This window comes from Protopterus annectens, chromosome 8.part0 (genome assembly GCF_019279795.1).
Source record: "Protopterus annectens isolate FY-2018-M chromosome 8.part0, PAN1.0, whole genome shotgun sequence".
NCBI lineage: Eukaryota > Metazoa > Chordata > Ceratodontiformes > Protopteridae > Protopterus > Protopterus annectens.
In genome coordinates this window covers 439,219,148-439,234,858 of record NC_056741.1, presented here as the reverse complement: position 1 = coordinate 439,234,858, position 15,711 = coordinate 439,219,148, and the positions used below count along the sequence as shown (strand labels likewise).

Below are 15,711 nucleotides of genomic sequence, written 5' to 3'. Positions count from 1 at the left end.
CACTACTTGTGGGGAGTACCAATGGATCAGTCCACAGGGCAGAGCTACCTGAAGCAGGTGAAGCAGGTAGGGTAGCGGTTGTGGAAGCAACACTGCCAGGTTGTGACCCAAATGTACTGGGTGTCTGTACTGCCTGTGAAAATACCACCACAGCCAGCTGTGGAAGGATGGCAGTCTAAGCTCCTGTGGCTGGTGTAGGTCAATGTGCTGATGGTCATAGTTCAGCAGGAAAGATAGCTGAAATGTTATCAAACAGAGAGAGAGAGAGAGAGGGTGAGGGGAGGGGGACAAAGTGTACCTTGTATAAGTGTGTCAGCAAATACTAACAAGCAGGACTGGCTTATGCATCAGATGTGATGTGTGCACTTCCACCTAGTGGTAACATTTACACAGATAGAGGATTCATCCCAAGTCTTTCAGTCTCTTTTAGGTGCAGCATATGCCTGGCAGCATAGTGATAATGTCATCCGTTCAAATGTGTGCTCTATGACACTTGTAATAAGTATGCTTGTAGTTACATTTATGAAAAAGTATTTTTATTTCTTATTCCACAATTCATTTCATATTATCAGTATTGCAATATTACAGTTCCACTAATCAATCATGTGGCAGAGGTATATATTTCTGGCTTTAATAACAGTTTACTTGATCTAACGGTCTTCTTCTCCTAGCCCCTTTTTGTTCACAGTCTACTTTAGGTCCTTGATCACAGACACCCATCATAGTTATGGACTGTACCACCAGACACTGGCATACATAATGAATGTGTTCCTGAATTTGCCCCAGGGTTGGGATCATAACTTTTCAGGGAAAGTTTCTCTGTCACCTTTCTTGTGTTGTTTTGCAGAACTTTGCGTTGTCTGTGATTCTGCACCAGGATATGAGTGTGAAGCCCTCTGGTGTCATTGACTATTTAAGGTTAGTTGTGCGTCAATGCAGATATTTCCATTCTCTTTCGCAGAAATACCTCACAAAAAGGATTACCAGCCTCAAACAGATGCCCTACGCTGACCGTCTCAAAAACCTCCAGCTTTACTCAGTCACATATCGTCTACTCAGAGGTGATCTCTGCCTAACATACAAAGCTATGTCAAACCCAGAGCTGTTGGACATGCTCCACTTAAAGAAATCCCAATCCCTCCGAGCTACATGCTCTAGGGACATAAACCTTGTCACCACAATAAACAGAACATGCCGGAGGGATAGATTCCTGTCCCAGAGACTTCCCATACTCTGGAATAAACTACCTATCTATAGCAAACAAAGCTCCTCATTAGCACTCTTCAAGAAAAATCTTGATGATTGGATGGGAAACAGGAAATTCACCCCGGGGATCACCTCTGTGGCTCTGCTCGACAGTGGCACAGGAAAATTATTTTCTTGGGTGGCAAAAGCCAGGGTACCTTTTTGGCTGGGCTTGTATGGGCCCCAGGGCCGATAGCCTAGTACCTACCTATGAACCTATGAACCTATGATGCATAACCAGGTCATGCTGTGATGGCCAGCATGCGGCATCTTCATCACCCTCTATTTTATTTATTTACTTTACATTTGTTTACCAGGAAAGTCCGACTAGACACAAGTCCTTTTTCAGTGACAGCCTGGGAGAAAAGCTCTGCATTTATAAAACAGTACATAGCACAATAAAACAACAATATACATTATATACTAAAAGATAAATATATATATATATATATATATGAATTATACAGAAATGCTAATACATACAATTTACAATTCAGGGAAAAAGCATTGTGATACAGAAAACTGAGAACATTTAAAGCAGTACATACTTATCAAGTGTCAGGGAGATGTAGAACAATACATACTTTATAAAATGGTAAACCAACATCCCTTTTATTTGAGTCAGTGGTAGCTTAGGTGGATGCTAAACATTCCACAACACTTATAAAAAGAGCTGGAAATTGTCCTGGTGTCCAGTCATATTTTTGCAGAGCTATAACTAGGGCAGGGAGAAGGAGCAAGCTGTTAGGGTGCATGATCAACAGATGCTTATGGTGGAGGAGTGTAGCATCAAGTTCATGAAGAGTGCTGATAATGTATTTGTGGTCACAACTGAAGTGCTTAGCATGTAATGCAATTTTTTTTCGCTCACCAACTTTAAGTTGTGTGGGGTGCCAGTTTAGAGGTCTGTACAGGGTACTTGATAACTTAGCAACAAATCTGTATTTTTCACAGCCAATATATATATATATATATATATATATATATATATATATATATATATATATATATATATATAAATATATATATATATATATATATATATATATATATATATATATATATATATATATATATATATATATATATATATATAATATCATCATGTTCTTTTCTTGAAGAGAATGAGCCATAGGCCTAATTGGACCAACCTAGTCAACAAAAATAAATGAATATAAAAACAAATTTATAGCTTATAAAAGTGACAGAAAATTTGGATTTTGCACAGTTTACGGCCCTCAACTGCCTCCTACTCTCTATTGCTAAGAAATAAATGCTATCTAAAGATTACCATGCTTTCTTTCTCTGAGAAGATGTAAAAGTATTGCACTGTTCATGCATGTAGGTCACCAACTGCTTCTCTCTTTCGTAACACTCACGGTATATGCTGTACATGCAAGGTTTGCACTATGTAGTATTATAATTACCTGCAAGAAACAATGCAACTCCTTCCTCACAAAATGTATGGCTTCTTCTCTGCTGAGAGTTGATTTGTCTCCATCTTTACTAGCTTCCTCGTTAAAAATGGCAATTAAATCTGCCATGCACTTTTCAAGTTTAGTCAGATTTGTGTCTGTCTTTTCACACATCTTCGTAATATTCACTCAGTTACCTGCAACAGTAAAGAACTAGATTTAACTGTTTGTACTAAAGCCTCGAGTATTTAACAGCATGTTCTTATGTGAAATAGATGATTGTGCAGAACAGTACTGATTTGGACATGTAGAGTTATTTCCTATTTGAACAGCTGAGAAATATTGCTAGAGGGAGTGTGAAATCAAATAATATAAAATATAACTCCTAACCTGGGAAGACAAGATGACATTTATAGGAACATATGCACCAAAAAATTATAGATATTGCCCTGTATATATAATATCTGACATTCTGAAAGGGACAGCATGCATGCACAAGCTAAATTAGTTTGAAAGAAATCAGAAGCATGCAGTTGTAAAGCATATGAGCAAAAAATAATCCACCTATTATTGATTCACTGAAAACAAAATTGAAGTAGTCAGCAGTAAATCACAAGTGAGAAGAATGGACACAAATGCTCCAAAAGCTAACAAAAGAGGAAAGTATTTGCATTTGTATTTTATGGTGCATTGTTTTACATAGTAAACTTCTTCCACTGTGCCTCACCATGATCCTCACACAGCTTCCACTGTTATAATTTACCTCCAAGTTCTACTGTGCCTCACCATGGTCCTCACACAGCCTCCACTGTTATAACTTACCTGCAAGTTCCTCTGTGCCTCACCATGGTCCTCACACAGCCTCCACTGTTATAACTTACCTGCAAGTTCCACTGTGCCTCACCATGGTCCTCACACAGCCTCCACTGTTATAATTCACATGTTCTCCAGCTCCTTATAAGTTCTGACATGTTCATGAAATGACGCTCCCTGTTTACTACCACTCAAATAGTTGTCTCAATCTTTTAAGTAGGACAGAAGGGTAAGGATGAGACACTTCATATTTCACTTTAGGCAATCAAAGAGGTTAAATGTAGCACTGCAGGATGGGATACTATTACCAGTTATCTACATTACATGACACTTTTTACTTATTTATCCTTTGTTGACAAGGTTAGTCCCATTTGTGCTAGTAGCCTTTTTTCAGTGGAGACCCAATGTGGTATTACACTACTAGCAAAAATTTGGTCAAGACAGTGGGGAACTTCCCCTTCTCATCGTTCTGATTCTAGCACAGTGGCAGCTGGGAGAACAACACTCAAGGAAATCTAAGATGTCAGATAGCAAAGAGATGAACACTGGTACAACAACGATGGATGCTTTATTAAAACCCTCTCTGCAGGAGGGTTGCAGGATCATATTTTGGGTTAACTGCTACTGCAGAGTGAGCAGGAGAGAGGAAAAAATGTTTCATGGAATGAAATTATGGTCAAATCAAATCAGAGGAATTGGAAGCCATTTTAAAAGAAGCTTGGCAGAAAAAGAATCATATGCCAAGACTGTTAAGGAAACTGCAGGGAAAGTGATGAGAGATGCACAGAGGAAAGGAAATGTTAGCAATCAAAGGAAATTCATGGTAAGAATTCAAAACAAATAAGAAAAATAAATGGGTAGGTATGACATTTGGGATAATTTAATGGTCCCACTGAATGTGAAGGCTCATGAGATAAGAGCTTTTATTTTTATTCATAAAGGGGCAATTTGTGAAATCATTTTGAGACTACTTCTATTCTGGAAAGTCTTTTAGGGGAATTTGAAAAGAAAAAACTGTAATCCATGGAACTCTTATGTGGTTAAAGCATCTCACAGAGAAACAAAAAAGAAAATACATGTGCAATTTCATACTGAAGTTGAAAAAGAGACTTTAAAGAGACATTTAAGCAAACTTTGCAAATAAGTTATCGACATTAACAAAGTGTGTGATAACAGAGGATTATAGACTGTCATAATGCACTGAAAATGAAGAAAGAGAAAATTGTTCATATCCCTAGTGCAATAAGTGTAGAAGGTAACAGGGCTGTTGTAAAATATTGGGGGCAGCCTAAATATGTTTTTTCATGTGGAAAAGATAATCGTTTGACAAGTAACTGTGATAAGAGGAAATGTTGTATTTGTGGGGGGAAACAGGTAATAATGCAGAAAAGTGCAAATTTAAATGTTATAAATGTAACAAAACTGGGCATTTATGGATGGATTGCAATCTAGAAATTATTGCTTAATAAATTATCAGTAAAAGGAACTATGCCATATAATAAAAATCATTGAAAAAGTTTGTATATACTGTGGTAAAGAATAAACTACAGAACATGTTTTCTTACAATATATAAGGGCTGGAAAATTGTGAGGGAAAATTATGTGAACAAAAGTAATTTGAAAATATGAAGGAAATAAATGAAATACATATGGATGTGATTATGTTTGGATAGTATAGTGCTAAAAATAAGGATTATGCAAAATAGACAAATTATTGTTTTACTTTGTATGAACCATTTGGAATGAAAGGATAAACAAAATCATGTTTAATGGTAAATGGAGACTAGCAGTAATGTTAAGGAAAATAAGATGGCGGTTGTGGAAAAAGGAGTGGGGTCAAATAAAGATAATGAATATACAAGCTTAACATAATAATGAAAAGTAAAATATTTATTGTATGAAAATAATGGAAAGGAATGGAAATTATACACTGTATAAATTGTAAATATATAAATTATGTACGTTTCTAAATAGTATTTTAAATAATGTCTTAAATAAAGAAACCCTATTCTTTGCAGGATTCTGTGTGAGGAGATGATTAGGTGGCACCAGAGGGATGTTACCGTTAAGATGGAGGTTGTGATTGGAGATGAGTTGGAACAGGAAAAGCACAAACTATAATTCAGAGGGCAAAATATGCTGTGGAGGTGAATATTGTTGCAGCAAGAGACCTGGATGACTCTGTTTTACAAAAAAAAAAAAATGATGGAAGAAGCAGGAGCAGAAGAATTAGAGGTCATGCAGAGGAGTGTGGCAAAAGACAAAATACTTGGCAGTGAGGAGATGACAAAAAGACTCAAGGATGCTGAAAATGATGGCATGGATACAGAAGGAACATGTCTAGTCATTGGAGTAACTGGTTTTAAGGGTGTGCCCTGTCTTGGTCTGCAGGAAGATGAAGCAGACAGAGAAGACAGCAGGTTTTTTTTCTGTACTTAACACCTGTGCAGCTGCAATAGCAGTTTCCTATGAAATTACAGAAAGTAAAGGATGTGCAGGTGCTGTGCAGCCATACTGGAGCTGTTGATAGCTACAGGAAAAGGCCTGTTGCGAGGGTGAAAACAAAGTATGAACAATAAATACACACACAGGTGCTGTGGTTTAGACAAAATGTAGTTATGTCCCTAGGATTCAGTTTGTCTTATATTAGGGCATTAATACATATCAGGTGCCAGGATCCACCACATAACACACACACTCAGGTCACTCCACAACAAGTACAAATATGACTCTGTCATTGTCCATGTTGGTGTGAATGACCTGAGACGTACCTCCCTGGACTACATGAAAAGAGACATGGAGGAACTCTCTGATCTTGTAGCCCAGGCATGTATGACCCTAGCCCTGAGTAGCATCCTGCCATCACCCAGAATGATACCACAGTGCAAGGACAAAATGATTGACTTTAACAATTGGCTAAGCTACTGGTGTCATTCTAAGAGAATCCAGTATCTGTCTGCCTGGGATGACATGATCGACAGACCACACTGCTTTGCCAGAGATGGCCTGCACCTGTCACCCTTGGGATTCTGGATACTGGCAAAGGCTCTTGCCACCCCTATAGTGCCTTTTTTAGGAAAGGTTCAAATGACAAATTCACCACTGTAACAGGTACAAACAAGCAAAATCTGAGGGTAATACTACTCAATGCTAGAAGTCTAAACCTCAAAATGCACTCACTCTAGGCACTCCTTAAAATGGAGACCACTGACATCTGTACAGTGACAGAGACCTGGTTCAAAGCTCCAGAGAGCACCCCTGCATTACCAGGCTATAATTCATACCACACCTTTCGGCCACTAAACCCGGACTGAAACACTAAAGGTGGAGGCATGTCCATATTCATTAAGGATATCCACACCTCCAAGCTAGTTGCTCAGCATAATGCATCCGAGATTATCCAAGTTCAACTAACTCTGGGCAAAACTGCAATCCATATTATGGCTTGCTACAGACCCCCCCACCATGCCCCAGGATTCCCAGTCCTCTTTTCTTGATACACTGGAAAATATTAAGGTACAACCCAACACTCTAATAATGGGTGATTTCAACTACCCTACCATTAACTGGGAAAACTACTCATGTACCAACTCTTTTGCTCAACGTTTTCTGGAAATCATCAATTCCACCACCTTGGATCAACTTATCCACACCCCCACCAGGGGCAGCAATATCCTAGACCTGGTCATCACCAACATGGGTGACCGGTGTTCCACACCAGAGATCAGCTCCTCATTGGTCAGATCTGACCACAAGCTAATCACCCTAGACATCCACATCCCACTCCCACCCCCCATTAGGAAAACAACCGTAAAAATTTTCTCCAAAGCCAACTTCACGCTTCTTAAGACAGAAGCGGCAAACTTTACGACACCCATGCAGATGGACAATAGAGGTACGACTGCTGAATCCTACACAAATGCACTTTATAAGCACTTACATGAGTGCATGGATCATGCTATCCCTAACAGAAACAAGATGCTATCCTCCAAAAAAAGGAAGTCAATCTGGTGGTCTTCTGCCATAAACAAACTCTACAACAGAAGAAAGAAACTGTTGCAAAAAAGAGTAAAATCCCACAATTGGAGGAACTCCCTGGTCAGCCTCAGTAAGGAACTGAGATCCCTCATAAAATCCTCCAAAGCTGGTTATGAAAACAAAATCACCACTGATTCTAAAGACAACCACAAAACATTCTATAGCTATGTCAAGAATCTCAATGGCAACACTCAGATCTGCTCTGAGTTACAGCACAATGACACTAAATATACAGAACCAACTGATATTGCCAACATCCTGGCAGATAGGTTCAGTGCTAACTTTACCCCCCTCTCACCCCCTAAAGGGCCCATCTTTATACTTGAAAAATGCAAAGTTCCTGTAATCAAAGCTGCACAGGTAAAAACCTCACTCTCCAAAGGCAAGAACACAGCATCCATGGGACCTAACAACATCCCAGGCTGCCTTCTACATGAACTACAGAATGAACTGGCACCCCACCTAAGTACCATGTTCAATTATAGCCTCACCTCAGGCTTTGTGCCCATTGAATGTCATGTTGTGATGGTTATCCCATTCCACAAAGGGGGAGCCACAACAGACCCTGGGAACTACCACCCCATTAGCCTGATGAGCCTGGTCTGCAAGGCCATGGAATGTATCATCATGGAACTCATAAACAAAGACATTGGAGATCTCCAAACTCTGGACCCCACACAGTTCTGGTTTGTAAAAGGTACATCATGTCTCCTAAACCTGATAGACTTCTTTGAAGTAGTCACCAAAGCCATAGATGAGGGTAAGGTAGTTAACACAGCCTATCTAGATCTCGCCAAGGTGTTTCACACCATCCCCCACTCTGGAATTATAGATAAACTCATTAAACTAGGTATAAATCCCTATGTTACAAGATGGGTTGCCAACTGGCTTACTGACAGAACCCTCACTGTGAAAGTAGCAGACTCCAAATCAGACTTCATACCAGTGACAAGTGGAGTACCACAGGGTTCAGTCCTGGGTCATCTCCTGTTTGGCATCTACTTCTCTGAAGTACAGGCTAACACAGAAGGTCTTTGGCTAACTAAATTTGCAGATGACTGCAAACTAGGAGCCATAATCAAAACTCCTAGTGATGTGGACATCCTACAAAAGGGCCTCACTGAGTCAGACAAATCGCATTTAATCCAGGATTTTGCAAAAAGAAGGTTTGGGCAGTGTGGAGAGTTTAGACATTCCAGAAAAAAAAAACTGTAAACCAAATTGTAGCAAATGTGGAAATGAGAAGCATTTTTGGTTCGACTGTCTGCTAATTAATGAAGAAAGACAGCATGAGGAAAATGAGGGTAAAGAACATTTTTTTACACAAAAAGGTAGAGGAGAATGATGAAAGGATGGGGCATGGTGAGGAAATACAAGGTAAAAATGTAGGAAAAGATGTACTAGATAAAGTCCACAAACTTCTTCTTCTTTCGGATTTTCCCAGTTAGGGGTCGCCACAGCAGATCAACTGACCGCTTATGATTGGCAGTGGAGTTTTACGGTGTCATGTTGCCAGCCTGGTGCCCAACCTTCCATAGAAGGCACACACAGACACACACTCACGTCTAGGGCCAATTTCGAGTGTCCAGTCCACCTACAGCATGTCTTTGGGATGTGGGAGGAAACCCACATGACCACAGGGAGGACATGCAGATAAAGTCCACAAACTAATTAATGAAAAAGAAACATGCAGAAAAGGAGAACATGTCTGAGTTATTAGAAACAAAGGAAGATGAAGAGGGAGATATGAACTTTAAAACAGAAAAAAAGGTGGAAGGTTCTGTTGTGGGAATAGTGAGAAGAAAAATGAGGCCAAAAGATAAACCAAAAATAAATAAATAAATAATAAAAAAGGAAAATGGCTAATTTAAGTATAACATCACTGAATGTGAATGTTAATGGAAATGAAACTGCAAAGAATTGCTATATAACAAAAGAAAATATGATGAGGAAGTAATATGTGATATAAAAACTGTTGTAGTAGAAAGGATGGGGAATAAATTGGGTTTTACATGTATTTAGGAAAATGAACATGTAAAATGTTTCTTTAGGATGAATAAAGTATAAATGTAGTGAATGCATAAGTAATGAAATAAGGATGTAAAAGCGTTAATATAACTTAAAAAAAACACTTTTTGGATAGGTACAAGTGACCTTTAACATCCACCTGACCTATCACCAGCTCAAGCAGATGGAACCATAATTTAACATCTCATCCAAATGATGATACACTCAGGAACATAGCACTCACACTATGCAGCACTGCAGTGTCAGCAGTTCATCTACCTGGTGTCGGAATATAACCTAGAGTCTTCTGCATTAAAGGTTAATGCGTTACCTTTTGTGCCAGTGAACCCTTTCCCCAGTGTTGATTGTGAACAAAAGTGAAATTTTGCTGATTCAGGTAGTTTTAACTGAAGGAGTGTACAAAATTGTAAATTTTACTTCAAGAACCTCCATCACAAAAAAATGTAACATCTGTTTATGCCATTTCCCAGTGAATATTTCAACATTCCTAAGACCCATGTGTATTATCATTAAAATTACTTTAGGGTGATGCCTTCTGTTGGTATTTTACCATGTGGCTCAGGTCAGAATTCATATATTTATGATCTATCCCTTAAAGCACTACCCCTTCAACGTTTAATGGTCATGACAGTATTCATAAAAATATACATGACAAGATGTGTTGAAACATTCTCCTTACTGCATCTAGATTAGTCTGTGAGAAGACCTACTGAATATGACAATGGCCATCCATTTATCAGTGATAGGAAACAACCATGCAAATCTTTGGTTCTCTTACTACTGCTACTCTTTGTAATGCATACTATACTTCTTTAAGTTATCAGGTAATGGCAGGCCACCTCACTATTTGGTGCTACAATAAACATAGCTTGATGTCCTCTCCAATATATGAGTTCTTAGACATTGAAATGCTAAACAATACGGATTCAGTTTTACATGACAATGCTTCAAAATTGTCAAAGAAATTATCATCAACAAAAAATTGTTTTACTTTTTTTGTAAAACGAGCAATGGCTGATGTCTATCTATTTATAAAAAAATAAAAACACAACTATGTGGAATATTTTATCATCTGATTTCCCCAGAATGATTACTGTATGTGTTAACCAATACTTTTAAACAATCACCAGGATTCACTAATCTTCCGTGTAAGACTAGATTAGTCTTACAAGGAAATGCCAGTCTAAGAGTATGACGGCAGCACACCATGCATATTAATGAGGGCGCACTGCCTCAACTCTAAAGCTTACACGGCGTGTGGACGAGTGTAGGGGGAGTGTCGGACTGCCAAGCAGTCCAAAAATCCACACCCCTGCACTGACAAAACCCAAGAAATGTCGAGTTACATGAGCGAGTCCGCTCACATGTGTAAATTGTCACTACGCTCCCCCATATGTTAAACCTTGTACAAATTTAAAAATTAAAAGAAATTTATTTTTTTTTGTTTTATTTCTGATATAGCTGCCCATATTTGCACGTGTTTGCGCGGGTTTGCCCATTGCTTAGCTACAGTTAGCAGCCTAGACACCAAAGAGGATAATAACAAAAATATATGCAAATTAAGGAAAATAGCAATAGCGTAGTGGTTAGACCCTTCGCACAAAGAGAAGGCGTTCCCGGTTAGAGTCCCACTACTGCACGTTCCATTTTCTGTTGGAAATCTGTATACAAAAATATTTCCTGACATTTATCATGCATAAGTTTTGTAAAAGGCATTCAAATGTTATATGTAGTAGTGAACAAATACATATATATATATATATATATATATATATATATATATATATATATATATATGAAGGTGAAATGGTTATGCATTCTGAGGCATGAGTGACTTATTTTAAGCAATATAAAGCACTGCTAAGCACATTTTAGCAGTATTTTGCATATTTAAAACCAATTGCTTGTAGCTGAACGTGTCAACAAGTGCAATGTCTTTGCGCGTAGCTGCGCACCGCACCAACCAGCGCAACTACAATGTATTTGCACGTAGCTGCGCATTGCACTAACCAGCGCAATGTCAGGCAACATTGAGCAACGTCGAGCAACGTTGGGCAACGTTGGGCAACGTTGAGCAACGTCGAGCAACATCGAGCAACATTGGGCAAAGTCGGGCAAAGTTGGCTAAACACAGCCACACCTCCTTTACTGTACCTTAACCATTCAGGTCTGGCCAGTAGGAAAATAAAAAGCAGTGACAGGGCTCGAACCCAGGATACTGTGCACTATAGTCACAGTACATAACCACTAAGCCATGACAGCACTTCATAACTGTGCACTTTCAACAGACACATATCTATCAAAGGAATATTAAACATTGCCAGCATCAGCTAAGCAGGTGTGCCTACAGCTGAGTTTTTTCAAAACTGGCCAATCACAAATAAGTGCGGGAAATGAGGCATATTTAAGCTCCACAGGCGGGAAAACGTGCCATAACTGGTTGTAGCTCCCTTCTGCAGTCAGCATGGCCGGTGTTGAAGAAGGCACTCGATTTTGAGCACAATGCTGGGGCATTGAGGAGTCTAAAGTAATGGTTTGGCTCCTTGTCCACAATCATGAAGAAAGACTCCTGCGGGACCAGTACTAGGGCACCCAATATAAAACGGAGGCCTGGAGCAGTCTTGCTCGTGATCTTACCAGTGCCACTGGTGTTCCATGGACTGGTGAGCAGGTCAGGCACCATTATTCTGACCTGAAGTGACATAAGGAGGATCAACTGGACCAGTGGATCCAGGAGTCCTGTGCGATGCATAATGCCCCACTACTGAGTAAGTAGCCATTGTATTAAGTAGTTAAGAATTGCTATGCTTGTCTATACTATGGATAGATATGTCTCAGTATCACTGCATTTACTTCACAGCTGTAGGTGTCCGGGCTATGAATCAACAAGCCCATGAAGACAGGTTGCAAAGGCTGTGTAATCAGGCAGGTTGGTAATTATTCTGCATGTACTGTTATATAAAATAAATGAGAGAGCCTTCAAATAGTCTTTTAAGCCAATAAATAAAGGTGTAATAATCCTTTAATAAATGTATAAATCCTGGAGTGCATCTGTGTCATTTTCTTTGATATGTTGTTGTACTGTTGCATTTTACAAATAGTACTGTTGTATTAAGCAGTGTTAACCCACACTTGGGTAGGCCCATATAACGTGGATGAAGGGAGTGCCAGTAGCTTTTATGCATATTTACAGCCCTCAACTGTTGGTTCATGCCCAGCATGTGCAGGTTAATCTGGCACATGAGTAGCTTGGTATTGTGTTCCCCGGAAATGTCAGTGTGCTGCCAGAAATGTAGGGAGCTGTTAACATATAACTGATACTTTCACCTGAACATATCTAGATAATTATATGAAAGTAGAGCTGTCAGTGTACCATCTTAGCAGTAATGTGTGTGAGCAACTCTCAAAATATGTAGAAGTAACATCTGCATCTTGGACAGTTTGTATGTAAGATACAACTCATGTATATAATGATCTAGCAAAATCCAATTGCACAATACAAGGACATTGGGTAGTGTAATAATACATGTAAGGGACATATAATTGCAGTTAATAGGAATGTAGTGAAAATTAGAAAGATATATAAGTTGTTAATTGAGCTGTCCTTTTCCACCCTACTGTATGTGCATAAAAAATGCATTCCACATCTCAATCGGTATGTCTAATCTCAAAACATTTGTTAGGACATATGTCCTATTGGTTTATAAATAATTGCATTTATTTCTATGCATGTGCCCTGTTAAAATACCACAATATTGGTGGCCTGTTGCCATCAATTCAACCTGCGTGCTGTTGTAATGTCCACTATTGTTCTATATATGCATGTGTTATGCTTGCTTTTCAACTATTGAAAATCTGGTGTGTTTTTTTAATGGGAATACTTCTCATGCTGTTATAACTAATTGGGAATGCTGTTGACTGTTACTATCCCATATCTTTATTAAACCTCCAAAACATAGTTCGTATGGGAAGGCCGGTCCCAGCGAACCCACCTGTCCCACCTCAGCTGGCCATGGCACCTGGCACAAGCAGGTCCGATGCCCAGCCTGGGACCTCCTCCTCCATTGGCCCTGTGTCACCTTCAGGTGGAAGCACTGCAGGGGATGGGGCTCAGCCCTCTGTGCAAGCATGGGTGGAGGAGGGCTACCTATCACCCTTTGAATGGTCTGGGCTGTGGGGCATAGAGAGATTGAACGTTCTGTTGTAGAACCTCTCCGCCAGCTTGAGGCATGAGTGGTGCAACTCCTGGGTCAGCCTGCCCCTCCTACACAGCCCCCAGCACAGCCACCCCCTGGGCTGTGAAGGTGCAGTGGTGACTGCCCATAGGTGGGGACCTTAGTCCCACTCTTTCCATCTGTGGGCTCTGTGGGCTCATGGGGTTGTGATTTCCAAACATCCCTCCCCGTCAAAGGTGTTCACCCATCACGTGTCATATACCGCCCCTGTATGCATCTTGTTTGTCTTGTCTGTTTACCCCCCAACCTACCTCCCCAAATATACCTACTTTCCCTACCCCACATTCCACTCTCACCTGAAAAAAAAAGGGCAATCTACTCCCAAAAAAAAAATTACGCCCCATACATAGCCGCCCATTTTGCACACATGTCCACTGGACACATAAAATGTAATTTAATTGGCATTACAACATACTTTGTTGTCCTCACCCCTCTCTCTGGGGTTGAGGGTTTCATATCTACCTCCAAATTTATTCCATATACACAGCTGTTGCTGTTAAAGAAATGGGCAGCTATGGACCTTCCCTACACCCATCCTGCACATCGCGAGCTACTTTCGATACTGGCTTTCCCTCTTTGTGCCCCTTTTTCACCACTTTCCTATCTCCCTATTTTTCTTTTCTTTCAAAGAAATGAGCGTGGGGTTAGTGGGAGTAAGCACTATTAAGCAGTAGTTAGCGGGTTTGAGCGAGTGTGCGCTTCTTTGTGCTTAGCTAAGCATTGCTAAGCATTGCGCAAACCTGCGCAAACCCACTTGCAACTGCTTAAAAGTGCCTTAGTCACTCTGTATGTGAAGGCCCTTGTTCTGCTCAGGAGCAAAATAAAACACCTCTGTCAGTTTTGAACCCCGGACCTTGTACACACTATACAACATGAAGTACCACTAAGCCACAGTAGATATACAAGTTGGTGCTGAAATAAATATATCAGGCATCAGAATGAGTGAATGTAAAGGAAAAATAGGAATGCCATACCACACAACTTGTTCTGTGGATCTTTACCAACAGTTGTTGTGGGATTACATTACATGACTGTGATAAGAGAAGCAGCCATTCTAGCAGGAAATAATGTTACACCATCACTTTACAACCCCACATAGTATTGCAGCAGGACAAACACTGGCATATCTGTTTAGGGTAGAGGCCATACCTCCCAACTGTCCCTAATTTTCAGGAATGTCCCTGATTTTGACACAAATTTTAGCTCTGTCCCTCTGAATCCCTCTTAAAACTACTGACTTTGGCCAGAAAGGTGGTGAATTACACTTAATGAATAATGACAATAATTAAGAGTTAGACACTTCTTTTACTTCAGAAAAGGTGTATTAATTCATATGCTCTGATTCTTTCAATGTTTCAACTTAATGGCACTATCATTTTAAAGGTGTCCCTGACTTTTTCCTTACTTTTCCCTGAGTCTGTTCAAATATGTACCTGAGTGCTTGAGAGGTCTGGCAGAGGCAGAAACACAGAGGCATATCAGCCTTTCTGCTGTAACACACTGTGCAAATAGCTTTGGCAGGAGTTTCGGAAGCATACCCTTATGTAGGAATACAACGCTGAAATACAAATGGATGTAGCCATGTACTGGTAGCAACCAACTGTAACAATGCCATTGCTCTATTGCTGAAAAAGACCTGTGTAGTGCACAGACAAAAAATAACAGGCTATTCTCTGGCTACCATGCGGATAGGTCCACAGTTGGGAGTTATGCAGAGAGACTACTTACCTTGATAAACTAACATGTACACAGCAACCCTGTAAGTCCAGCAAGATAAAATCCACAATAATACTTACGCTCTCTGTATGTCTGCACCCCTACCCAAATGTAGAATATACCTGTGTGTGCAGGGTCTACCAAGGATGTAGGCAAGCATACTCACAGTACTGACATGTGTCCAGTTTTTCTGAGCAGCTTGTGCTAATGTCTACAGTAAA

At 39.8% G+C, this 15,711-nt stretch overlaps 1 protein-coding gene across 1 annotated transcript in view; it reads right to left on the bottom strand.

Annotated features, from left to right (window-relative positions):
- Positions 1-15,711, bottom strand: part of LOC122808859 (protein S100-A11-like) — an 87,094-nt gene that overhangs the window by 31,404 nt on the left and 39,979 nt on the right. Inside the window, exon 2 of the mRNA XM_044079957.1 lies at positions 2,673-2,857. Within this exon, the coding sequence (XP_043935892.1) occupies positions 2,673-2,834 (162 nt within the window). The 5' untranslated portion in view covers positions 2,835-2,857. The remainder of the gene's footprint in view (positions 1-2,672; positions 2,858-15,711) is intronic.